General features: G+C 41.3%; 1 protein-coding gene across 1 annotated transcript in view; it reads right to left on the bottom strand.

The window, feature by feature from the left end:
- The window catches only part of PRKCH (protein kinase C eta), a 1606604-nt gene that overhangs the window by 85663 nt on the left and 1494689 nt on the right, over nt 1-26252 (bottom strand). The window contains exon 12 of the mRNA XM_044074487.1: nt 21885-22073. Within this exon, the coding sequence (XP_043930422.1) occupies nt 21885-22073 (189 nt within the window). The remainder of the gene's footprint in view (nt 1-21884; nt 22074-26252) is intronic.

Below are 26252 nucleotides of genomic sequence, written 5' to 3'. Positions count from 1 at the left end.
TTTCTCTGCAGCCATTATGTCCTTTGGATAAAGTCTTTTTTAATGTGACTTTATCATACAACCAATCACTCCATAATAATACATCTAAAATACAAACCAAAAAGAAGGCTAACTCCAGTATACTTAAACAAGAATTAATCACTACACATACACAAATAAAACAACATTTGGAATAATATTGAAAATATGAAAGTTTAAAATAAAACAAACAACTTAACTATGCCATGCTGTATGAAAGGTTTAAACCCCAGTGAGCTCTGTTATATTATTCTATCAAAAGGAACAAGCTGAAAATCTGGATTTATCATTATCTGCGACATTTAGAATAAGAGAAAAAGCAGAACTGATAAATAAATCGAGAAGCCTGACTTGCCTTCTTAAAAACATTTCTGAATCTCATGCCAAAATACCTGAAGAGTTATGATGGAAGCCAGGTAGACGATGTCTGCAAATTGCAGAGCAGCAACAAGCATATCTAGTGACCAGAGCAGTTCCCAGATATAGCACCCCTTTCCCCTCAACTCTAAGTTGAGTAACAAAAAATGTCCTTTCCTAACTGAGAACCAAAAAATATGAAAAAGAAAAAAGTATTCTGCTTGAAACTTTAGCAAACCACTTGCTACAAATATCAGTAATAAGTGGCTTGCTACAGTGCTACAAAAGTACAGTTGTGTACACTTACCATAAATGTAGATGTTCGAGTGTATTCACTGTTGCAGTCATTACATTTAGGGTAATCTGCTGGCAGGTTGTCCTCAGTCAGCCTGAATTCCAAAGTCTTGGGTCCTGCATCGGTTGCTGTCTTCTCTTCCATGACATCAGGTAGTCAGGGGTATAAAACATGCAGCCGATGCCATTTTCTTTAGTTTTTCTTGCCCCCGATGTCAGGTGTCCTCAAAAAGGTAGCAATATTTTATATATATATATATATATATATATATATATATATATATATATATATACATGCATCAATAGAAACTTTACCTTCATCTACATGCAAATACACCACATAGGCTGTAGAAGATAGAGAAGGAAAGATAAACTTTAGAATGACAGGGGGGATGGCGGGAGGGTAACCTAGACTGCAACAGTGAATACACTCAAACATCTACATTTATGGTAAGTGTACACAACTGTACTATGTTCTTTGTGTTTCAGTGTTGCAGTCATTACATTTGAGTAGAATCCCAAAGCTATGGTTGGGAGGCTGGAGCTAAACAGCATTAGGTGTGGCTATAAGGCCCTGCAGCATTGCAATGGCAAAGCCTGCCCTGGACTTAGAGTAAAGAGGCAAATGGAAATGCTTTGTAAAGGTGTGAACAGAACTCCAAGTAGCAGCCTCTAGAATGTCTTTGGTTGGTACTCCTCTGAGAAAGGCTGCTGAAGTAGCTGCACCTCTGATGGAATGAGACCTAATGCCCTTGGGCAAAGGTTTACCATGGTGTAAGTAGCAGAAACGGATGCAGTGGCTTATCCACTTTGAAACTGTCTGCTTTGAAATAGCCTTCCCTTCTAATCCTGCACATGACACTGGTAATTGCTCAGTTTGTCTTAGAGCTTTAGCCCTGCTCAAGTAGAATTTTAGCTGTCTGTGTACGTCCAAGGAATGCAGAATCCTCTCCCCTTTGTTCTGCAGATTTGCATAAAAAGTTGGCAGATGAATTGTTTGGTTAAGAGCCACACTGGAAACCACCTTAGGCATAAAAGTAGGATTTGTCCTCAGAGACACCCTGTCTGGGTAAAATATGATAAAAGGTTCTACAGCCATGAGGGCCTGTAGCTCTGAAACTCTTCTTGCTGAAGTAATTGCTAGTAGCAGAGCTGTCTTCCATGATAAGAACTTTATATCAGTGGTAGCAGCTGGTTCAAATGGAGGCAGGGTGAGCTTTTCCAACACATAATTGAGGTCCCATGCAGGTAATGGTGATCTTCTAGGAGGCCTTAAATTTTTGGCTCCTCTAAGATACTGCTTTATTAAAGGATGAGAAAAGATTGGTGACTCTGTATTGTAATGATTTTGATTGAGAAAGATAGGCCTTTGTCAAGCATCTCAGTGAAAGTATTGTAATATCTGAGGAATATGTGGTTCTGCTGTATCAGTTCCTTGTGCTTGATTCCAAGCACAAAATCTCTTCCATTTTCAGCATAAGATTTTATAGTACTAGGCCTTCTGGCTTCCAAATTGACATCCATCACAGCTTTACTGAATGGTGTCGTTTGTATGATTACATGATTAGCCATGCTGCCAGGTTCAGAGTCTGTAGTTGATTGTGCAGGATCTGATTGTTTTGCTGGGACAGTAGTTGTGGTCTTTGAGGCAAGGTCCAAGCTGGGTATTGAGACAAGCTCCTTAGGACTGGGTACCAGTATTGGCGGGGCCAGTCCGGGGCAATTAATATCATCTTTGGCTTCTCTTGTCTGACTTTTAGGAGGACCTTGGGTAGAAGAGGCAGAGGAGGAAAGGCGTAAACTGACAGGTTTTTCCAACTGAAGGATAGAGCGTCCGCTTTCCATGCTTGTCTGTGATAAGTCCTTGTGCAGAATCTTTTCAATTGATAATTTTGAGGAGAGGCAAATAGATCTATATCTGGGCTCCCCCATTTCTCTGTTATCATGCTGAAGACTTGTGGATTTAGTTTCCACTCGTGAGGATCCATACGGTTTCTGCTTAAATCGTCTGCCAGAGTGTTTTGTTTTCCTGGCAAGAATTGAGCTTGAAGATGTATTTGGTAGGTCAAAGCTGTGTCCCACAGTGCCATGGCTAATCTGCAAAGGGGGTATCAATGTATGACCCTTGCTTGTTTATATACCACATGACTGTGGTGTTGTCCGTCTTTATCAGTAGCTACCCTGGATGAAGTAAGTCCTTGAAGGCTGTTAGGGTATTTTGAACAACCAGCATCTCTTTCTGGTTGATATGTAGATGCATTTGCTTTGGTGCCCATATGCCCTGAATGCATCTTCCTGCCATGTGGGCCCCCCAGGCATAATCTGATGCATCTGTTGTTAAGGTTTGGCTGGCAGGGGGTAGAGTGAAGGGTCATCCCATGTTTTGGTGACGGGCCTTTGCCCACCATAGAAACTCCTGTTGCAGGCAGGGAATGAGAGGAATCATTGTTTCCAGACTCTGTGAATGTTGACTCCATAAACTTTTTAGGTACCACTGACGTTTCCTCATATGCAGTCTTGCATATGGAATTAGTAGGATGCAGGATGCCATGAAGCCCAGAGCCTGCAGAATTTGTCTTGCAGAAGACTGTGCTTTTGTTGCCATCAGTTTGAAGTAAGTAGTCAGTTGCCTTTGTTTGTCTGGCGTGAGGTAAGCCATCTGGGCAGTTGTATGCAAGCTTGCACCCAGGAATGTTATCTTTTGAGAGGGTACCAGTTGTTATTTCTTTTCGTTTATTGTGTATCCTAGGCATATTAGAAGCCTTTTCACAAATGCCAGGTGTTGAAGAAGAGTGTCCTTGTTCTCTGCTTGAATGAGACAGTCCTCCAAGTAAGGATATATCTGTATACTTCTTTGTCTGCAAAATGCAATTACTGGTGCCAGGCACTTTGTAAAGACCCTGGGCACAGTAGATAAACCAAAGGGCAGTGCAGAGAATTGGTAATACATTAAGCCAGCCTTGAATCTGAGGTATCTTCTGCACGACTGTATTATTGGGACATGCAGGTATGCCTCTTTTAGGTCTAAAGTCACCAGCCAAGCATTCTTGCCCAGCATGGGCAGAAGCTGCTGCAAAGTCAGCATTTCAAATTTTGGAATGTGCAGGTATGTGTTCAAAATCGATAAATCCAGTATTGGCTGCCAGGCCTTGTCCTTTCTGGTTACCAAGAACAGTCTTGAGTAAAAAACCTTGTCCTTTTTCCTGTTCTGGTATTGTCTGAATGGCCCTCATATCCATGAGTGACGTAACCTGTTTCTGTGCCTCTGCCCATTGATTTTTTGGCAGATCTGGCCAACCATTTGTCATTGGCAGAGTGTGGAAATGGAAACTGTATCCCTGTGATACAATGTTTAGTACCCACTTGTCCTGGGTTATTAACTGCCAATTTTGAGCAAAAGGTGCTAATTTTCCCCCTATGGGTGCTGCCAAAAGATAAGTGGTTGGTGTAGGCAGAGGGAAGTCATTGGGATTGCTTTCTGTAGGTTTGCGCTTTATCTCCTCCAAATTTGGAGGTGGATGTGCCCCATTGCTTTGACCTATAAGAGTCTTGCGCTTGGTATCTGGAACCCTTAGGGCATCTGCATTTGCCCCTTTGAGTTCTATCTGACACAGGAAAGGACCAATTTTTTTTAGGCCAGTGTCTACTGAATCTTGGTGGTTGCACTTGTAAGAAGTCTTTAACAGTTTGCATAGACTTAGCTTTGTCTTCCATTTTCTTTAAAACCTCTTCTTGCCTTAATACCAAATAGAGAATCATGCTGTAAAGTGCATCTAGCAATTTAGCTTTAACATGATCAGGCAAATTTTGTTCCTTTAACCAGGCATGCCTCCTAATCACAGGTCCAGTAACTGCGGCCCTGCAGGAGGCCTCTAAAGAATCAAAACCACATTGCAAAGTATGCTTTCCAACTTGTTCAGCTGCATGCAATAATTCCTGCAATTCTTTATTTTCTGCACATTCTGAAATCAACATCATTTTCTGTTTCAGCAATCCCATAACATGTTGTTGGTACTTACACATATGAAACTGACAGTTTAAGGCCCTGATTGCCAAGGTTGCAGATGTATAAAAGTACAGTTTTGTACCTACCATAAATGTAGATGTCCGATAGGTATGCATCTGCAGTCATAACAAATGGGTTGTCCTGCCTCAGGCAGCCCTTCGGTCGGCCGGATTCCAAAGTCTGGGTCTGGCCTCGGCTGATGTCGCACTTCACCCGACGTCATAGCTCCTGGGGTATAAAGGCATCAGCCGACGCCATTTTCCTCAGTGTTTCTTGCCCCAGATGCCAGGTGCCCTCTAGGAAGGCTAAATTTGGATAAAAGTAGAAATTCCAAACAGTAGAAATCAAAAGTATATATACATATAAACATACAAACAAATACACCATAACAGATTCCCCCAGCTAGCTAAGAGAGGGGTAAGTACCCTAGGAATACCACAGAGGGGAAGGAGGGTGGGTAATCCTGACTGCAGATGCATACCTATCGGACATCTACATTTATGGTAGGTACAAAACTGTACTATGTCCTTCAAGGATGCATCTGCAGTCATAACAAATGGGTAGAATACCATAGCCAAACTGGGGGAGGAGGCACTAAGATAATGATGGTGTAGTTAAGATCCCTTGTAAAACTGCAGTTGCAAAACCTGCTCGGGATCTGGAGTATAAAGGGAGATTGTAATGCTTGGCAAATGTATGCATGGAGCTCCAAGTAGCAGCTTCTAAAATGTCTTTGGTAGCCACTCCTCATAGGAAAGCTGTAGTGGTGGCTGTAGCTCTTGTGGAGTGAGGCCTGATATTTTCAGGAGTTGTCTTTCCATGAAAAGAGTAACAGAATCGAATGCAATTTCCTATCCATTTTGAAATTGTCTGTTTGGAAATTGCTTTTCCTTGCACTCCTGTTGCATATGCTACCAGAAGCTGGTCAGTTTTTCTGTTGGTCTTAGTTCTGTCCAGATAGTAGCGCAGTTGTCTGTGTACATCCAAGGTGTGCAGTAGTTTTTTCCCCCCTGTTCTGTGGGTTAGGGAAGAACGTAGGTAAATGAATAGCTTGGTTCAAGGATACTCTGGATACCACCTTTGGCATGAAAGTAGGATTGGTTCTCAAAGACACTCTATCCTGGTGAAAGATAAGGAAAGGCTGCACTGCCATTAAGGCCTGTAACTCGGATACCCTTCTTGCTGAAGTGATTGCTAGAAGGAAGGCAGTTTTCCAAGATAAGAACTGTAAGTCTGCTGATGCTGCTGGTTCAAAAGGGGGGGAGTGTCAATTTTTCCAGCACAAAATTGAGATCCCATGCAGGCAGAGGTGGTTTCCTTGGAGGTTTTACATTTTTGATCCCTCTTAGAAATTGTCTGAGGAGAGGTTGAGAGAGGATAGGAGGATCCATGTTGTACTCTGCTGAGATTGCTGAAGCATGAATCTTAATGGAAGAATAGGACAGGCCATTGTGAAACAGTTCTGCTAAGTATTCTAGGATATGTGCTAGGTTTGCCAGTGTGACATCTGTTCCCTTTGATGTACTCCAAATGAGGAATCTCTTCCATTTGGCTATGTTTTCCTTGTGGAGGGTCTGCGAGCCTCCAGGATAATGTCCTTGACCCTCTGAGATAAAACAGGTTGGTTTTGCTTTATGCAATTTTCCAGGCAGTTAGCTGCAGTGTTTTCAAGTTTGGATGCAGGGTCTTGTAGTTGTTCTGTGTTAGAAGTAAAGGCCATAGAGGTAGAGGCCATGAGTTCGTCTGAGACATGCTTCTCAGTAGCGGGTACCAATGCTGCCTTGGCCAGTCTGGAGCAATCAGAATTACCTTTGGCTGTTCCTCCCTGATCTTCAGTAGAACTTTGTACATCAATGGGAGAGGTGGAAAGGCATAAACTGTCAGGTCCTTCCAGCTGAAAGAAAGGGAGTTCACCCTCCAGGCTTGTGGATGGTATTCTCTTGAGCAGAATTTCTTCAGTTGGTGGTTGAGTGGGGAGGTGAACAGGTCTATCTTTGGCATTCCCCATGTCTTTGTTATGGTTTTGAAGATGTCTGGATGCAGCATCCATTCGTGAGCATCCGTGGTAGTTCTGCTTAATCTGTCTGCTAGTGAATTTTCTTTTCCTGGTACGAATCTGGCCTGCAATTAAATGTTGAGATTCAGGCCTAGGTTCCACAGATCCATTGCCATCCGGCATAGAGGGTAGGAATGCGTGCCTCCCTGTTTGTTGATGTACCACATGAATGTGGTATTGTCCGTCCTTATCAGCAGATGTCCTTGCTGGAGGAATGTTTTGAATGCCTCGATTGCATGCTTCACTGCCAGCATCTCCTTTAGATTTATGTGTAGATTCAGCTGGTCTTGGGACCATAGGCCTTGGATACACTTGTCTTCCATGTGTGCCCCCCAGCCTAGGTCTGAGGCGTCCGTGGTGACGGTCTGCCTTGGTTGTGGTTTGTGGAAAGGCAACCCTCTGTTGGTCTGGCAGGCCTGAGCCCACCACAGGAATTCTTGTTTCAGGCATGGAGTGATTGGTATCATGGTTTCTAGACTGTGTCTGTGTTGAGACCATACATTCCTTAGGTACCATTTAACTTTCTCATATGCAGTTTGGCATGTGGGATCAAGATTATGCAGGATGCCATGTAACCCAGGGCCTGCAGGACTTTCCTTGCAGTAAGCTGAGTTTGTCTTGTCAAAGCCATGAAGTAAACTGGAAGTTGCTTTTGTTTTTCTTCTGTGAGAAAAGCCATCTGAGTTATTGTGTCCAGTTCTGCACCCAAAAATGTTATCCTTTGGGATGGCACTAGTCTTGACTTCTGTATGTTGACTGTGTATCCCAAGGCTTGCAGCAGTTGTATGACATAGGTCAAATCCTTTATTATTATTGTCTTGTTGTCCGCTTGTATTAGGCAGTCATCCAGGTATGGGTAGATTTGAATTCCCTGAAGCCTGCAATGTGCAATTACTGATGCCAGGCATTTCGTGAATACTCTGGGCACAGTAGATAAGCCAAAGGGCAATGCTGAGAATTGATAATGCTCTGATCCTGCAAGAAATCTGCGGTGTCTTCTGCAATCTGGTCGTATGGGGACGTGCAGGTATGCCTCCTTGAGATCTAGAGTCACCAGCCAAGACTCCTTGCCCAACATGGGAAGAAGTTGCTGTAGGGTCAGCATCTTGAATTTTGGTACAATGAGATATGTGTTCAGTGCGGACAAGTCGAGAATAGGCCTCCATTGAGTTTCTTTTCTTGGTACAAGGAATAGTCTGGAGTAAAATCCTTGGCCTTGTTCCATAGATGGTACCTTTTCTATTGCTCTCATCCTTAGTAAGTTGGTGATTTGTTTTAGAGCCTCTGACTTCTGGCTTGATGGAAGGTTTGGCATTCCTCTCTTTTTGGTAAAGTGTGGAAATGAAACCTGTAGCCTTTGTCTATTGTTTGCAAAGTCCATTTGTCTCCTGTAATGCAATGCCAGTTTTTTGAAAATAAAGCTAACTTTCCACCCAAGGGTGCTTCCAGTTGTGCCCTGGTAGGCGGAATCAGAGCCAAGTCATTGTGTCTGTCCTGTGGAAGTGGTTGCAGTCGTAGCTGTGGCGGCACTCCTCTGGTTGTCAGGTTGCCACTGACGGCCCCTGTAGGCACCCCTTGATTGACCTCTGCCTCTTGGGCATCTATTTCTGCCTCTCTGTGCTCTGGAGGTGTCTGGAAAGGACCAATTCTTTGAAGGCCAATTTCTGCTGAACCTCGGAGGTTGGACCTGCAGGAAATCCTTGACTGTTTGCACAGATTTTGCTTTTTCTTCCACTTTCTTGAGAACCTCCTGTGCAGGGGAGCCAAATAAACTTTGTTTCTCCATAGGGGCATCTAGGAGTTTTGACTTAACATGGTCTGGCAAGGATTGCTCTTTTAGCCAGGCATGCTTTCGAATCACTGCTCCAGTCATAGCTGATCTAAATGAAGCCTTCAGTGCATTATAGCCACATTTTAAGAAATGATTACTGGCCTGCTGTGAGTTGTGTACCAAATCCTGAAGTGACTTACGGTCTAAAGGTTCAGGAGAGGAAAGCTTTTTACTCAGCTGTTCTAACAAAAATTCCTGGTACTGTATCATGTGAAATTGACAGTTTAAAGCCCTGGCAGAAAGAGTAGCAGATGTATAAACCTTTTTACCCCATCTCTCTAATGCTCTTGATTCTCTTTCAGAGGGTAGGGGTTTTTTGGCAGAAGCAGCTGCAACACCCTTAGGGCCCTGAGAAATGGTTTCTGGGTCTGCAGCGTGGGCCTTATACAAGTGGAAGTGAGAATCCGGGACCCTGTAATATCTGTCAGGTTTGGCAGGGGCCGGGGGAAGAGAATCAGGGGCAGAACTGGCATCATTGTATGCATCATCAACAACTGATAGTACAGGTGGTATGGCTAAAGGCCTATGCTGTGGTAAGTGTAAAAAAGTCCTTAGCCTTTTCCTTGAATCAGAAAAATCCTGACCCTGCCACTGGAAGTGTTCCCTCATTGAGTGTAGAGTTTCCCCAAATGAAAATTCTTCTGGGGGGGGAGGCAGAAGGAATGGAGTCTTCTGCATTCGAATCCTCATAAGGTGAGTATGGTCCTTCCTGATGGTCTGATAACTCTGATCCATCCGAGGAATAGTCAGAGGAGAGAGGTTCAGGGGGTTCAGTCCTAGGCCTTTTTTCAGGAGGAGGTTGTGAGGCCCTGTCTGGGTGAGGTTGGGATCCCCTGATCAGAGAAATAAGGTCCTCAGCAAGGCTAAGAATCTGAGAACTGGAGGAAGGCCTGTGAGAGGGAGCTTTAGTAGGTAAGGCCTTGGAAAGTTTAGCTGCCTTAGCCCTGGAGAAGGCCTTAATAGACATAGAAGCAGGGGGTCTAGCTGCCCCACGTGCAGGAGTAGAGATGTCCAACGGAATGGTGTCGGACAATTCCTGTGTGCCTGCTTCTTCAGTATGAATTTCTGTAGCCAACTCAGCCGGGGCCTGTGAGGCCTTGGTTGTCAGAGGGATGCTTTCGGCCGAAGGAAGAACCGAGGACTCGGTTTCAGCCGAAACCGAGACACTCGCGGTTTTCCTTGCGTTTTTTGGCTAAATGTGTAGTCGGAGTCTCCGACGGCATTTTATATGCAAAAGCAGGACCAAAAAACTCTTCAGCAAACTCCGACCGACGTCTAAGTGTCCGTCGGTTGAAGGAAGCACAGGCTAAACAAGCTGATACGTCGTGGTCTGGGCCTAAGCAAGGAAGGCAGTAAGAGTGGAAATCCTTATGAGGTATTTGTTTCCCACAAGTTAAACAATTATTTACTTTGTCTGACATCGGCTGAGGCAAGAAAGAGTCCCCAACGGGGTACTTAGCTTTTTTAGAAGTCTTCGGTAGCTGAAATCTCTGGATCTGACCGACCGGCACTTGCGAACAGCTTTTGCTTCGGGCACCGCATGGCAAGAAAGACTGAGGAAAATGGCGTCGGCTGATGCCTTTATACCCCAGGAGCTATGACGTTGGGTGAAGTGCGACATCAGCCGAGGCCAGACCCAGACTTTGGAATCCGGCCGACTGAAGGGCTGCCTGAGGCAGGACAACCCATTTGTTATGACTGCAGATGCATCCTTGAAGGACATCCTTTTTTCCCCATCTGTCCAGTGCCCTTGAATCTCTGTCAGAGGAGGTAGGATTTTTTGCTGTTGAGGCCTTAACTCCCTTTGGGCCCTGTGAAATAGTTTCAGGATCAGCAGCAGGGTTTCTAAATAAAAATGTATGTGAGTCAGGGACCCGGTAATATCTATCAGGCTTACTGGGAGCCGGAGCTAAGGAGTCAGGGGTCATGCTTGACTCTGAAAACACATCATCCACAATGTCTAAAACAGGGGGAATGGCTAAAGGCTTGTGCTGAGGGAGAAGAAGGAAATCCCTGAGCCTCTTTTTTGATTCTGAGAAGTCTTGACTCTCCCAGTGAAAATGCTCCCTCAAAGTATGCAAGGTTTCTCCAAATGAGTAATCCTCAGGAGGAGATGCAGATGGAATAGACTCCTCAGCATCAGAATCCTCATAGGGAGGTATAGATAATTCCTGATCAGAAGAAACAGAAACCTGATTTGAAGATTCATAATCAGTGTCTTGCCTAGGCCTCTTATCTGGAGGGGGATGGGTACCCCTGATCAAGGTAATAAGGTCTTCAGTCATTTTGATCATCTGTTTTTTAGGCATAGAGGCCTGTGCATGTGGCTCATGCGTCATTTTTTTTTAGTTTTAGAAGTTGCCTTTGTCTTTGGTTTTGCAGCTGTCGTCGGTTTGATATACAAATGTTGAGGTCTGAATACACCCTCAGAAGCCGGTGCCTGCTCAGCGGCTCTGGACCCATCCGAGGGAAATATATCCGTTAGTCCAATACCTTGAGTATCTTGTGGCATGCCGGACTCCACATGGGTGTCGGTAGAGGCCTGCGACTCGAAGGTAGCGGGTATCAGGGGCTGCAAAAGAGCCTCACTGAGTACTGGTGAACCAGCGACTGGCTTAGAAGCTTCGTCGTTGGTTTTGGATCTCGCCTGCATTTCTCTGTCCTTTTCTTTGTGTTTTTTATATACTCCGTAGTCGGATTGCTATCCGATGACATTTCTGGGTAGTTAAATCTGTTTCCAAAATACTTTGATGCAAAAATATACCGACGTTTAATAGTGCATTGGTTAAATCTAACACAAAACTGACAGCCAGGCACATTGTGATCAGGGCCTATGCAAGGAATACAGTATAAATGGAAATCCTTATGAGGTATTTGCTTCCCACAAGTAATACAATTATTGACTTTTTCTGACATCGGTAAAAAGCAAGAAAAAAGTTCCCCCAACTCGGTACTTAGCTTTAGTGAAGACTTCGGTTCCGAAACTCAAACTCGAATATTTCAGTAGTTGGCCGACCAGCACTTGCAAAATGCTTCTGCTTCATGCACCGCGCGGCAAGAAAGACTGAAGAAAATGGCATTGGCTGCACGTTTTATACCCCTGACGACCTGACATCATGGAAGAGAAGACAGCAACTGACGAAGGACCCAAGACTTTGGAATTCAGGCCTACTGAGGGCAACCTGCCAACAGATTACCCCAAATGTAATGACTGCAACAGTGAAACACGAAGAACATCTTCAGCCATTTCTAAAAGCTGGTACTATAGTACTCCCCCATTTGCAACTGCCAATCACACCCAGTGATACCTTGTATCCAGGGCAGCTGCCCCTTTACTTTACCCTATCTAAACATCTGGGAAATTGACACACCCAGGTATGTTCATACTGCCTTAAATATATAACAAATTTAACATTTTTTACTCCTCCACTGGAGCTGCTCAGTAGCTGTATTACCTTTACCCAGCTGGCCCACACTTTCCGAAAGAGTCCTATGACCCATCTGCTCCTGCTTGGGGTGCTAACTAGTCGATTCATTCTCCTTACAGCAAAAGTTAAGTGGCCAGGAGCAGGCCAGCCTCCAGGTCTCATGGAGAGGCCTACCCTCCTTGTGGCAGCTCTTTTAAGCTCTAGTTATGCTGCTGCAGGAAACGCGCATTCACTGACTGACCTCCCTGGTAGTGCACTTCTACAGAGGCAGTGTGTGTTTCCCATGCACATGTGCATGCATACAACGCCTAGTGCTCTCTCTGGGTATTATCTGAGAAGTGAGCCACAGAAACCACCCTCTCCAAGGAAGGGCAAGTAGCTGCTCACTTTCATCATCCCCACCTTAACTCTTCTAGCACTCAGGTCTGTAATCAAAATAGGGCAAAGGACTTCATGTCTCTATACCACAATGCCAGGAGCTGCACAGTACATAGTTTACTTAAAAAGAGTCCTAGCTACTAAAGTAAAATGTTTGCTCAAACAATACAATAAAATTATAAAAGAATGTATGAACATAATTACGACTTGTTGAGACAGAATAAAGCTAGTTCTCTTTATAAGCATCTCTTGTATAGGTTTCCATAAATTTCAATTTGGTATTTTGGAAATAGTCCCAAAGAATGAACATGGGGGCCCTTGGGAGTTGTTACTGGAACAAAGATAATTATTTTGGCAGATCAAATTAAATGCATGGACTCATCCTGGTAATATCCTGCCCTGAAGATAAAGTCTATGAAGCTTTACATTGTCAAGATGCTGGATGTACTGATCTCATTTCCATTTTTACATGTTTTTGCATATACGTTTTATATGCATTTTTAATGTATTCACATAACATTTTAAATAAGACAAGTTTTTAAACATTACAAGTACTTCAGTTGTACTTTTTGATACAATTTGATAGTTGCATGTTTCCATTTACTTACGATCTTTCTTACTTTAATTGCATTCAGTTTAAACTGCATTCAATTCTACTGGTTATTTTATTGTCACATGAGATGTTTTCTGCCTATTTAAACTTGTGTCCTTAGTGTAACCCCCATTATTGTTTCAAGGACAAAATCCCTAAACCAGTTTTTTATTATTTTCTAATAAACTGATGGGAAGTAATGAGTTCCTGGTTTTTACTTCTGATGTCTGGTGTATCTGGCTGTTATAGTTTACTTAAGAATGAGCTTGTTTGGTGGTTTGTGTACCTGAGGAATATCCGAATCCTTTTTAACCCAAGATCCTAAGTACTTCACTTTATCATGTCTCCATAAATATGGGTATTGCTGAACTAATCCGTATGTGGGCACATACTTTACAACTATTGCCTTTGTTTTATCTGCATTAATTTTGTATCCTGAAAAGACTTGAAACTGTCCCAGGATGTTCCACAGAACTGAAATATCCTTTTCTGGTTTTATCAGGTACAAAATAATATCATCTGCAAATAAAGACAATGTTTCTTGATTACCAAACCAACTGTATCCTTGAATTTCTGAGTCCCTTATTTTCTTTGCTAATGGTTCTAAGTATAATGCAAATAACAAATGGGGAAAGAGGGTGCCCCTGCCTGGGTCCTCTTGTCAAACAGAACTTATCAGAGAGGAACCTCTACTCTAACCTTTGCCTCCGATCCCTCATATATTCTCCTAATTAACCTTATTATTATGTCAGGGAATGCAAATGCTTTCCCAGCTTACTTTATCAAATGCTTTTTCTGCATCAAGACTCACCAACAACACATTTCTCCACATCTATCAGTTTTGCATCACCTTTTCCATTCTTTTAGCCATTATAGACAAACATTTTATCATTATGGTTTAAAATCAAAATGGGTCTATATGAAGCTGGATTGGAGGCGTCTTTACCATAGGTTCATAGGTTCATACTAGGCTATCTGCCCTAGGGCATTTATAAGCCTAGCCAGAATGTGTTTGGCTTTTGCCACCCATTTTAAATTTATTTTGCTATGCCCTTTTTCGAGGTTAGAATACTGTGCCTCTGTCTAACAGTGACACAGAAGTGATACCCGGGGTAAACCTACGACCTCCCATCCACTCATCAAGATTCCTCTTGAAGAGAGTCAATGAGGGACTCTGCCTAACCTGGACTGGGATTTTATTCCAGAGTGAAGGGAGCCTCTGGGTTATGAATCTGTCCCTCCAGCATGTCCTATTTATTTCAGTGCTGAGGTTCAAGTCTCTCGAGCGCGTAGCTCGATGGGATCCTTTAGGTATTACAGCCACCACTGCTTTCTTCCAGGATGTTGGTGATTTTCCTCCTTTTAAATACTGCTAAATAAAATCTTCCAGATCTTTATTACTTTCTTCCCTTCTGGACTTCCTCAGTAATACCAACTATTCCTGGAGACTTTCCTGTAGATTGGTTATAACTCATCATTTTTATCTGATCTCATCTTATCCTATTAGTAATTGAGCCTCATCTACCTCTAACCTTAGCATATTTAATTCTTTCATAAACATTTGCCTTTGTACTTTTTCTTGATTTTTACATTTCTCTGCTTTATATAGATTTTCATAAAATTTCCGATATATTTCGGTGGTGGTGCTGCGGTAGCGTTTTCGCCTCACAGTTAGATGTTGCCCGTTTGATTCTCAGTTAGCGCGTCTTCTGTATGGCGACATGCGTGAATGGGCGTTCTTTCGTTGAAGGTTGTGCGTTAGGCCCAGCAAGCCAACGGGTAAAAATCTACTGCCAATCATTAGCGGACCGGAGTTCTGCTGTGGCGACCCCTAACCGGGAAAAGCCGAAAGACACAATAACATTTCTAATAACTCTGCAGGATCTCTGGTCATTTTTCTTGTTATAGGCTCCCTAAGCTTGGCAATAACCTTTTCTACTTTTTGTTGCCTTAGCAGTTGTTCTAAAAGCCTCTGTGGTCTGGAGTTATTACAAAAATCAGTTGCTTAACAGCAATCTTTCTAAACTCATTCATATTATCCATATACTCGCTTATTTTCACTTTAGCACTCTGGAGTTGTGGCTCTTGTACTGTAAGATTCCCTCTGTTCTGCAATGCTTTAACTTTTGTCAGTCACTCTGAATAATTCTTGTTACTTCTTAGCCATATCTCTTTTTCTTTTATTTCTACCCTATTTTTAAACTCCACTTTTATTTTATCCTACTCACTAGCTATATTTTCTGTAGAAATTTCTATCTTCCCTAATAACTCCCAAATAATTTATACTACCCATCCCTTAAATTCCATTCTGTTTAAATGATAGGTAAGGAAGCACCAGTGTCTCATTTTTATTTCATTACCCTGCATATTTATTTTAGTTATTACTGGCACACAATCTGAAACATTTATTGGATGCATATCAGACATTTCAATTAAAATGCACATATGCCTGTGAAATATAATTTCTGTCTTGTATAGTCCAGTTTTTGTACTTTGGGGAAAATATGTAATCTCTCCAAGTTCCTACTACTGAATTCACATCTTCCATACTAAATATTTTCATAATTTATTTGTCATATTTCCCTTCTAGGCTCCCCAGATATATTCTCACTGATACAAATTGAATTTCAGTCCCCTTCTATAAGTAGAAAGCAGCTTACACTTTAGTCACCTTCACCTGCAAGTCCTGACACTTCATCATGCCTTACTTCACTGAGAAAGGGGTTTGACAGCTTACAAAAACAATGAGAGGAATGACAGGCTCATTTAGGGAACGGCAAATAAGGCAGTTGCCTCAGGTGCTAGGTGTTATGTTAGGGGGTACGATCTGGTTGATTGGTAGTGCAGTACTTAGATATGAGGGGTGTCAGATCAGGGAACTGGGTGTTTGATGAGTCAACAATGTTCTGAAGTGAAAAATGCCCTTCTTTAGATGAAAGTGAGGGGACATATTAGCATTAGTTATTGTAGACATACATCAGAACTGCACAATACTCTATTTTCTGTAATGAATGATAGAGTCAAACCAAAGCCACATCTTTGAATTTCTAATAGATAGTCTCAGTGAAATGAATAAAGTCCTGAGTCAAAATCCATAAAACAGCCATAGCCGGGTGGCCTGGTTTATAAGAGTGAGAGCCGTTAGATGATTGTATCAGGATCATCCCTTAACAAACCCTACTTGGCATGAACTGGTCAACATGGGAAGACGGGACGTAATGTGATGAGCCAGGGTTTTTGCACACAATTTAACATCAGTGTAAATTAATGAAATTATTCAAATACAGTTGACCAGAATTTGTTCTTTAATGGGTCTGGTTAAAATGTAATAAGAGACATTTTTGATGTATACGAGAACTCACTACTATTTTCAACAGGCTGGAAAATTTAGGCTTGGACAGGTGCTAGCTGATTTAGTAGGGGGTTTATAAAGCTCCAGGTTAATTTTAATGCTGGATAGCCCAGGGTCTCTTCCCCAACTGCTTGTCTGACAACTTGCATTACCTTTTTCATTAGGGGTCTGGTTATTGCTCTTGATTACCTCCTGAATCATGGCTGGCATGTTAAGGACAACAAGTCACTTTCACTCAGATGGCACATTGTAATATTAAAAAGAATACTGAATAAATGCCACTGCTCACTGAGGACATCAACATGGCTTGCATAACATTTTTAATTATTTCACATATTTCTATATGTTCCACAATAGCCATATTATCCTTATTATGAAGTTACATAACGATATTGCTATCCACTTTTTCTCTCAGTCTGTATTCTAAGAATCCTCCTAGCTTACTACCCAGCTGCTATGAATGTAAAGCTGTCCTAAGTACATGTGGGGATACTCTAAAATTGGCAACTTCAGTTTAGCCTTCTGATAAAGAAATGTTTCTTTGTTTTTAAAATGTATTGTAATAACTGGAACGTGCACTGGCTCACTTCTGCTTCAGAAAAGAGTCAGCTTTCCCTAATAAGGCCTTAGGTCCTAAACAACTGTCTTTCAATTCTAAGTTGAGAGTGTCCCACCAAGTGATGTCTGACATGCTTTCCATAGGGTAAATGTTATAAAATAAGTACTACCTTTTTCACCTGGTGAGCATTTACATACTTTAAATTGGGGAGCGAGGGGAAATTCTCTATGTCTTTGATAATTTGTGCGGAGGTGAAGAGAGAATCTCAAGAGAAATGGATGATTTTCTGAAAGAGGGCAATAACAGGCATCTATTATAATTACATCTCTTTTTCTTTCCTGTGCCCATATTTCTTCTTCAGTTGTCTCGCACTCCACCTGTTTCTCCTTACTTTCAGGAGTCACTGATGTCCTTACATTCACTGCTGCAGTATTCTTAACATATGGGATTCCCTGCTGTGGAAGGCCAAAGTCCAGCTAGTCTACCAAAGACTCCTGTTGCTTTAAAGATCACCCAAATGTTCCTTGCGTAGTGTAGGGCATAAAGGTGATGTTCAGGTCTACCACAGTCTGAACTTCCTTGCCCCCGGTCTGAATGTATCTTTTCACCATTAGTCTGTTTACGTGTCCTTTTTCTGCCAGCTGAACGCATTTTCATTCTCCAGTGACTACATGAAAAGGTTGTCTATTTGATGTCTCTCTCGTAACCTGGACCCACGTACCATGGATGTTCCTTTGGTTCTCTTTTATTTGTGTGAGTTGCTCAGTGCTGCTTTGGCCTATTCTTCTATTAAGGCCCACTTATCAGCTATCTCTGCTTGTTTGCCTTTTTCACCTCCTTTAGCTTCTAGAGTTCAGGTGAAAGAATTTCTTAAAGATGCCCTTAATATTAGATCTGACAGGAAGACTGCTCTTCCTCCCTGGGATCTTAATTTTGTTTTGGAGAAGTTGATTCTGGTTCCTTTTGAGCCTGCTGTTTCAGCTTCCTTGCAAAATTTTCCTGGAAGAGTGTTGTTTTCTTAGCTCTTACTTCTGCCAGATGAGTGTCTGAGTTATAGGCCCTTATGGCTTGTCCTTCTTTTTTTGATCTTTCATGAGGACAGAGTGTCCTTGCGCACTAACCCTTTTTTTCCTGCCTAAGGTGGTTACTGAACGATTACTTAATCAGTCTATTAATCTGCCTACTTTTCCCCTCTCCGCAAACTGACAGTGAGAAGGTGCTGCATACTTTGGATGTGCATAGGCAACTGAGGGTTTATTTGGATAAGACTAAGGCTATTAGAAATTCTAATCAGTTATTTGTTTCTTTTCATCCTAGATCTTCCAGACATTCCGTATCCAAGCAAACTATTTATTCTTGTATTTCTAAGGCTATTTATTTTTGCTTCACTTTTCATGGTAAGAGCTTTCCCACTTCAGTCATTCTACTAGAGTTGTGGCATCTTCTGGTGCTCTTTCAAGGGCTTAGATATTAATTCTATTTTTGAAGCAGCTACCTGGACTTATGTGCATACCTTTACCAAGCACTACAAGTTGAATGGCATCTCTAGAGCGAGGGCTGGTTTTGCTAGTGCCATTCGTCATGTTTTTAGGGGGCTCTTCTGCTCCTTCTCCTCCCTAGTTTCTTGTTGACCTTTGGCACTCTCCCATATGTTTCCCCCTCCCTAGTTTCCTGTTGACCTTTGGCACTCTCCCATATGTTTCCCCCTCCCTAGTTTCCTGTTGACCTTTGGCACTCTCCCATATGTTTCCCCCTCCCTAGTTTCCTGTTGACCTTTGGCACTCTCCCATATGTTTCCCCCTCCCTAGTTTCCTGTTGACCTTTGGCACTCTCCCATATGTTAAGAATACTGCAGCAGTGAATGTAAGGACATAGTACAGTTGTGTAAAATCTTACCATAACAGTAGATGTCCCTCCCCTCAATGCTGCAGTATTCACTCTCTTGCTCCTCCTCCCTAGTCCTTTGCCTTCCTGAATGTACAGATTACCTCTTGGGTTCCTTGGACTGGTTTTCCTACTGGGGCAATCAGTTCTGACTATGGTAGACCTGAACATCACCTGTATGCCCTACGCTAGCAGAGTGTATTTGGGTGACATTCGGCATACCTTTAAAGCAACAGGGATCTTTGGTAGACTGGCTGGATGTGGGGCTTCCACACCAGGGAATCCCATATGTTAAGAATACTCCAGCAGTGAAGGCAAGGACATCTACCATTATGGTAAGATTTTAAAACAACTGTACTTTACATCATGCTGTGATGCAACCCATTGTAGACCTTCTACACTAAATCTTTCACTTCACAGGTATTCCATAACTTCAGCTTCTATTTCGTTAACTTTTGCTTTACTAATCTTAGCTTTTGTATTGTGAAATTTTCCATAACTGGGTGCCTTTGCATCATGCATTTCTCTTCAAATATCTTTGGAGATGCTTTTTAGTTTGGTTTTCTCCTCTGCATACATACTGCACCATGTCAGATCTTTCTTTCTTTCTTTCCTATGTCCATGTTTATTTTTATACCTTTCAAACATCTTTAGGTTTTCTTCTTTATATTTTCACACTTCCTTTTTCACTTCTTTTTCCAAACAACCCAACTTTTCTTGGTCTATACAATGTTTTTCAGGATCTGTTGTATTTAAGAACATAACTTTGCATTTGAAGCTTTTGACTGTTTTTCTTGTGTAATCATTTTTCTTTTCTCTAATTTCTCTCAATCTTTTGACTATCTTCTATCTGGAATGTCTAGATTTCTTGCATAAAAGTAACAATAAATAATCAATTCCTTATCCTTAATAGTCCATTCTATCAACTTTATGGCTCTTTTTGACCTGTCAGTTTCTGTGGACTATTATTTCCTTCTGCAACAGGGGGGGGGGTTGGGGGGGCTTATTCCTCCTGAGCCTGGCCTAACCCCATTGTAGGAATATTTCTCTGTCTTCAAGATTCTACACTGTCATTTTTCCCAGTCCTGACACCAGTGCACATACCAGGATTAGGCACTTTTTCTTCATGGGATTTATGCAATTCATTGGGCCTACACCTTCCACACCCATGAATAGTGTGACAATGCTGCTGAGGATGGAGCTTGTGTGTCTAACTATGGAGTTACCTATGACAAAAACACTGCCTCAGATGTCTGCTAACGTAACCATGGTGACCCCTGGAGAGGGTATGTAAAATGGATGCAAGACATGGCGTGAGTGTGTGCAATGTAGTACAAACTGAACACTGAGTTTTCTTAGCGTGTTGCCAAGTAGCGCTGGATAGAGATTTCTTAACCACCTCAGCATACTTTAGACGGCTGGTAGTATGCTGTGTAGGGTGAGTGTGCTGCTCACCAGATGATGACAGTGGTGACAAATTAACCCATAGTCTGAATAATTAATTACTTAGATCTCTTACAGACTCTGTCAGGAAGCATGACACAGTTGCTATACTGTCTCAAAGTGGCAAGTGTAAGCTGACTGGGTAAAAAAGGATAAGACTGTGATCACACCTTGACCAGTGACTGTAAAACAAACATTGTAGATACTAGAACTGATACTGACTAAAAAGCACAGCAAGTTATCTAACAAAACAAAAATTCTTTAAGTAGCACTGCAAACAGCAGTGGTCACAAGTGGCTATCCAGTAGTCATGGCAGTTAAATTAATGCAATTAAGTTAGTGAATATGTAAGAAAACTTGTCAAAAAGTATAATAAGATAACAGGATATCAAATAAGCACAATCTGGTAAAAAAAAGAAACAATCTTAGTAGCAAAACAAAAGGTGATAAAAAGCAATAAAGCAAAGCACACATAATACAACTATGAATATAAAAAAATGTACAAAACATACAGTGAAAATACAAGAGAAAGGAATGTGATTTCCCAAGTAACATAGTACTGGTTTCAACACTAACAGAATGTCAGAGAAACCACAACAAAATTAAACTGATTTCAATACCAACAGAATAGAAGGGAGCAGCAACACCTTCAAACTTCAGCAACAATAGGATGAACTGGGTACCTTATTAATTTTGATGGTTAGTAAGCTGTAGCCTATACATTTTCTGGAACACATGATAAAGGCAGTGTGCCTACCTTTATTTACTTACAGTGATTCAGTAATTAGCTGTTGATTTTAACTGTGAAAGACGCTTGATGGTATATCATTTGAGCTATACAGTTAGTCATGTTCCAGATGTTTCAAGGGTTGACTGAAGTTTCTCCTCTCGTCGGAGTAACAGCAATATAAAGTGTTGAGACAAGCAACTATTCTCCTTAAAGAAACTCCAGAAGTCTACCAAAACTGGATGCAGACAATCAATTTAAATGTGTTTGTAAGACCATTGCAGAATGAGTCAAAAAAGGGTTAAAACTGTTCTTCTCAACAGAAGCACCAACACGAGTCGCAGCAGAAAAGCAGGTCACAGACTATCTTTTGCCTCTTTTAAAACTGAGACATTCTTAATGCTTGACTTTAGTTTCTGTTCTTAGTATTTGTACAGCTACAAAGTACTACTAAACACAGCCCAGCAATATAGAACACAGTGCCACAGAACTGTTCCCCTGAAACACTCTCACAGTAGTCTGCCAAGACTGGAGGTATCTATCATTTTAAAGTTGGTGGTAATGGCTAACCACAGAATAAGCAGTCGAGCAATTTCAAAATATTCCATAGAGAAAAATTACATCTCTGCAGCCATAAATAGGCAATATTAGGAAACGGTGTGAAGTGGAATGCCCACTTACTTCTCAACTCCTGTTAATCCAAAAAGCCTCAAAACATATGTCCCTAAGTACAGTTCCATATTATACTGAAGCTATATTGTCATGCCTGGACTTTTTCATAGCTTGAGATCCCCCCCTCTCCAACACCCCAAGTACAAATCATATTAAAAAAAAAAAATTTTCAAACTCATGGAAGTAAAGGTATGCAATCAATAAGATTAATATTAACTTGCATAATTAGCAAACACAGCTTCCCTTAGAAATACAGAAAGGAAAAATATTGAATAAAGCAAACTTACAGATTTCAGGAAGTCTGTTGCTTCAGAGTTCAACCATGCTGGATACAAAACTTCATCCTTCAATATTGTTTCAAATAAATCATCTTCATTTTCTGCTTCAAAGGGCGCATGACCACATAGCATCTCAAAAAGCAGAACTCCCAAAGCCCACCAGTCTACTGAAGGTCCGTACTGCATCTCTTGTAGAATCTGTGCGACACGGGGAGAATACAGGATAAGGTGTACTACTATACTTCCCATAGTTACTTTGTGTGTTTCACAACAATTCCTTTATACTCCCCAGGCTTACAGTTAAACGCAGTACTATATTAAAAACAATATTCACAAAAGATGGCATTCTAACAAACAAAAAACTTCCACTGTGGCACAGTTTAACACATTTGGCACAGCAGAAGAAATCATAGAAAATTCAAAGCTACTGAGTCTTGCAACCATTGTGCCTTGCCAATTTCCACCCTAGACTTTACAGCTCACTTCATGACAGGTGGACACGTCCAGGGTGAATTTATGAAAACCATCAAGTTATCCAGGTCTTACCTGTGGGAAGATAGCAGTGGAAGTCTATTCCAAAAGTGAGGGAGAAGTTGAGTAAAGCATACTGATCTGTCAAGGAAGATGTAACAAAGTCAGCCTAGCTATTTGTGTGCAAACATCTAACCTTGCAAACCAAAGCCTTTTCCCATTAAAAATACATCATTTCATTTATTTATTGTCTATTAAAGCAACATATATTTTAATTGTGTGTGTGTGTGTGTGTGTGTGTGCGTATGCGTGCATCTGCAAAGCAACTATCTGCAATAGGTTCATAGGTTGATACTAGGCTATCGGTCCTAGGGCCTATACAAGCCTAGCCGTAACACTTCCCTGGCTATTCCTTCCTACAATATTTACTTCCCTGGACCCCTGTCTAGTAGGGTGACTGACGTGATCCCTAGGGTGAATTTCCTATCTCCCATCCAGTCTTCAAGGTTCCTTTTGAAGAAGGCCAAAGAGGCGTTCTGCTTGACATGTATGGGCAGTCTGTTCCAGAGTCTGGGGAGTCTCTGGTTCAGGAACCTATCCCTCCAGCATGTTTTGTTCATTGTGATGACAAGGTTTAGATCCCTGGAGCGTGTGGTTCTGAGGGATTGGGATTTCTTTAAGTGTAGCATGTCCAAAGCTCTGGGTTTGACATGGTCTTGTATATTAAGCAGAGATTGCCTCTGAGTAGACGATATGTGACAGAGTATAGCTGGAGTTTTTTTAGACAGTCAGCATAGGGCATCTGCTTTAGACCTGTGATTCTTTTAGTTAGGTATTTCTGCGGCCTTTCCAGTTGTTGCATATGTCTTAAGACATACATACCAAATGGGGCATTGTATTTTATAATGGGTCTAATGAGGGATGAGTACAGTGGGACAATGACCGCTTTTTTTCTGGATGAAAAGTCCTTAGTGATGAGGTGTGCCACATAGAAGGATTTCCTGACTGTTGTGGCGATGTGGTTACTGAAGGTGAGACGACTGTCCACCTGTGTCCCTTAGTCTCTTATCACACTTTCGGTGTTTAGCGTACTGCCACCTATGTGGTACCACTTGCATGGTAAGTCAAAATACTTCCTTTTTTCACAAATGCACTTCCAAAGTATTTCTTATAATGATGTTTGGTCTGTTATGCGACCAGTAAAGGCTCAGTTGTAGTATTTTAATCTGAATCACTTTCCTGAAACTGTCATGTCTGACAGCATATTTTCTTCATTACTGTCAAGGTGAACCACTGTGCTGCATGCAGGACACAAAAAGGAAGTACACAGGATATGCCAGTGATGTAGCTATGGTGGGGCAAGAGGGACAACCACCCCAGGTGCAAAGTGTTAAAGAACACGATCGTGAGATGCTTATTTATCATTAATACAGTAACAGTATTCACTCAAGCCAGCTACAGCTCTGGATATGCAGTGGGTAAAGTATTTTTCAAGCTTTATGCTAAGTTAGAATAATACACTGAAGGCTGTATATCATCTGAGCAGCCACTATTTATATAATATAAGGTACCATAGTGCAACGCAATTGAATTCACAAATAAAAAGTCAAAATATCCAAAGAAATGACATTTACAAACTAGGTTCTAAATTCAAATCTCAGGGGGTTAGCTCTAGCAGTTGACTTAATATGGGGGGACTATAGGTGAATCGTCTGCAGTGTGAGTGTGCTTGAGGATACCTGTTGCACAAAAACATCACTCATGTCACTATCTGACTTGCATGGAGTGGGGAAGGTGGGTAGGTCATTAAATAATTAAACAAAAGCTTCTCTGTTAAAAGGATGGCACAGTAGGACTCCCTGATCTTCTCTTCAAAATTACTACAGGGACCAAACGGTGGTTCTGAGGCCTGAGGCATGAGATATGGCGGGAAAAGGAACAAACATTTAAAACAAGCAATATAATTTGGGTGTAGACTGCAAGAACAAAATGTGACTCAGCTAACTTCAGGAAGTCATACCACCCATCATTTTATTTTCAAGATTACAAGAAAACTAACACATTTACCCAGCAAACATTTATATATATATATATATATATATATATATATATATATATATCTACACACACACACACACACACACACACACACACACACACACACACACACACACACACACACACACACCATATTTCCCTGAAAATAAGACCGGGTTTTTCCCCTGCCGAAATACATATTAGGGCTTATTATCGGGGATGCCTTATTTACCCCCCATTATACAACAATCTACATTTATTCATGCACAAAATCAACATTTATTTATGTGCACAAATCGACATTTAATCATGTACAAAAATTGTCATTTATTCATGTACACAAACTGACATTTATTTGGTACTTTTCAATTATAGGGCAACAGTTCTAGGTAACGCGTTAACAGTTGTGTGAGAATTCTACATAAACAGTGCAACAAACATTTCAACTTCAGAATATCTACACCTTGGCTTTCACAGTGCAATATTTCATGCTTAACAGAAAGTGCAGAAAAATCTCAATACATGTGTATTGGAGGAGGGGAGTAAAACAGGTGAATAACTGCCACTTTTTGAGTGGTGATGCTTTCTTTATTCCTTACCCAAACTGTAAGTGAAGAATGATGGAAAGTCATAAAAATGAAGTCTAGGAACTAGTGGCCTTACTTTGTAATTACCCCTTGATAATGAAATGTTACCTTAATACAATAAAGTCAAAAAACTAACAAGAGCTTGCTGGCAGCTGAAAGCAGAAGCAATCCATTCTGTTGCCCCGATAATGGAAAAGTTATTAAAATACAGTCATGTCATCTTCTTCTGGAACATTGTCATAAGTCTCCAACCCCCGAATTCCAGCCTAAATTTCTTGTGACTCCATTTTCTATAGAACCATTGGCCCCAATCTGTCATGCCTAGCAACAGAGCTCTCCTTAAACTACATGCCTGTCCTTACCCAGTTAGGCTAATAGAGAGGTTGGTTATCAATCAGGAATTCTCTAACCATGCTTCATTTACATTCATTGTGATGCCAGCCTGCTTGGAGTTGCACATTAAGAAATATCAATCATCCATTCCCGCCACGCTCCCAGGTTTTGTAGGATGGTGTTTTTGTTATTCTTGTTCCAGCTTTCTCACAAAGCTGCATTTTAAATAAGACCCAAAGCAGTGACAGTTGCATCCTTTTCTACTTAGCAAGCCAACTGATTTCAGCTGTGCAATAATCAGAGAGATTGGGTAGGCCGAAAAACTCCTTCTTGCTTACCCATGAAGAGTTTTACATTTACTTATACTGGGCATTTTCCATACCCAAAGAAAAATATCCAATAACCTTTGGCATCTAGGAATTACCAGAGAAAAGTTGATGTTGTGTATATACCTCAGGATACAGATTATCCCAAGTAACAGAAATATTCTAATTGACTACAGTCTGTGTAAAAAACGACAGTCTTTGATGTTTGAATTGAATTAATCTTGTTTGTATGACAGACATGAAGGGTTTGGTATTATTTACTATTAATTTTCCTAGGCTTATGTGCTAATGAATTCCTAAATGCTGGCAACTTGTAATCAGAGGTCGAGGGAGGTCAAGAGTAACATTTAAGAACTCACACGTCCTAGTAGTCACTGTGAATTTTACTTGTTTAAAAGCAGTATTGTGCAATTTCTTCTAAGGTGTCTGCATGAGATGCCTGACATTATGTAATGGGATACTGAGCCAAAGTATACAATCATTTGTGAGCCAGACTGAGAGAAGATGCCCATACCTTCTAGTGGTAATTACTAATTATCATGCTTTTGACAACTGAATTTCTCCAAGTCTTTCTGGTTTCTAACACCATGATGAGAAAGGACCCTGTTCCTAAGTTTATGTAA

The sequence above is a fragment of the Protopterus annectens genome, chromosome 6.part0, assembly GCF_019279795.1.
Source record: "Protopterus annectens isolate FY-2018-M chromosome 6.part0, PAN1.0, whole genome shotgun sequence".
NCBI classification, from domain to species: domain Eukaryota; kingdom Metazoa; phylum Chordata; order Ceratodontiformes; family Protopteridae; genus Protopterus; species Protopterus annectens.
This window is presented reverse-complemented; position numbering and strand designations above follow the sequence as displayed.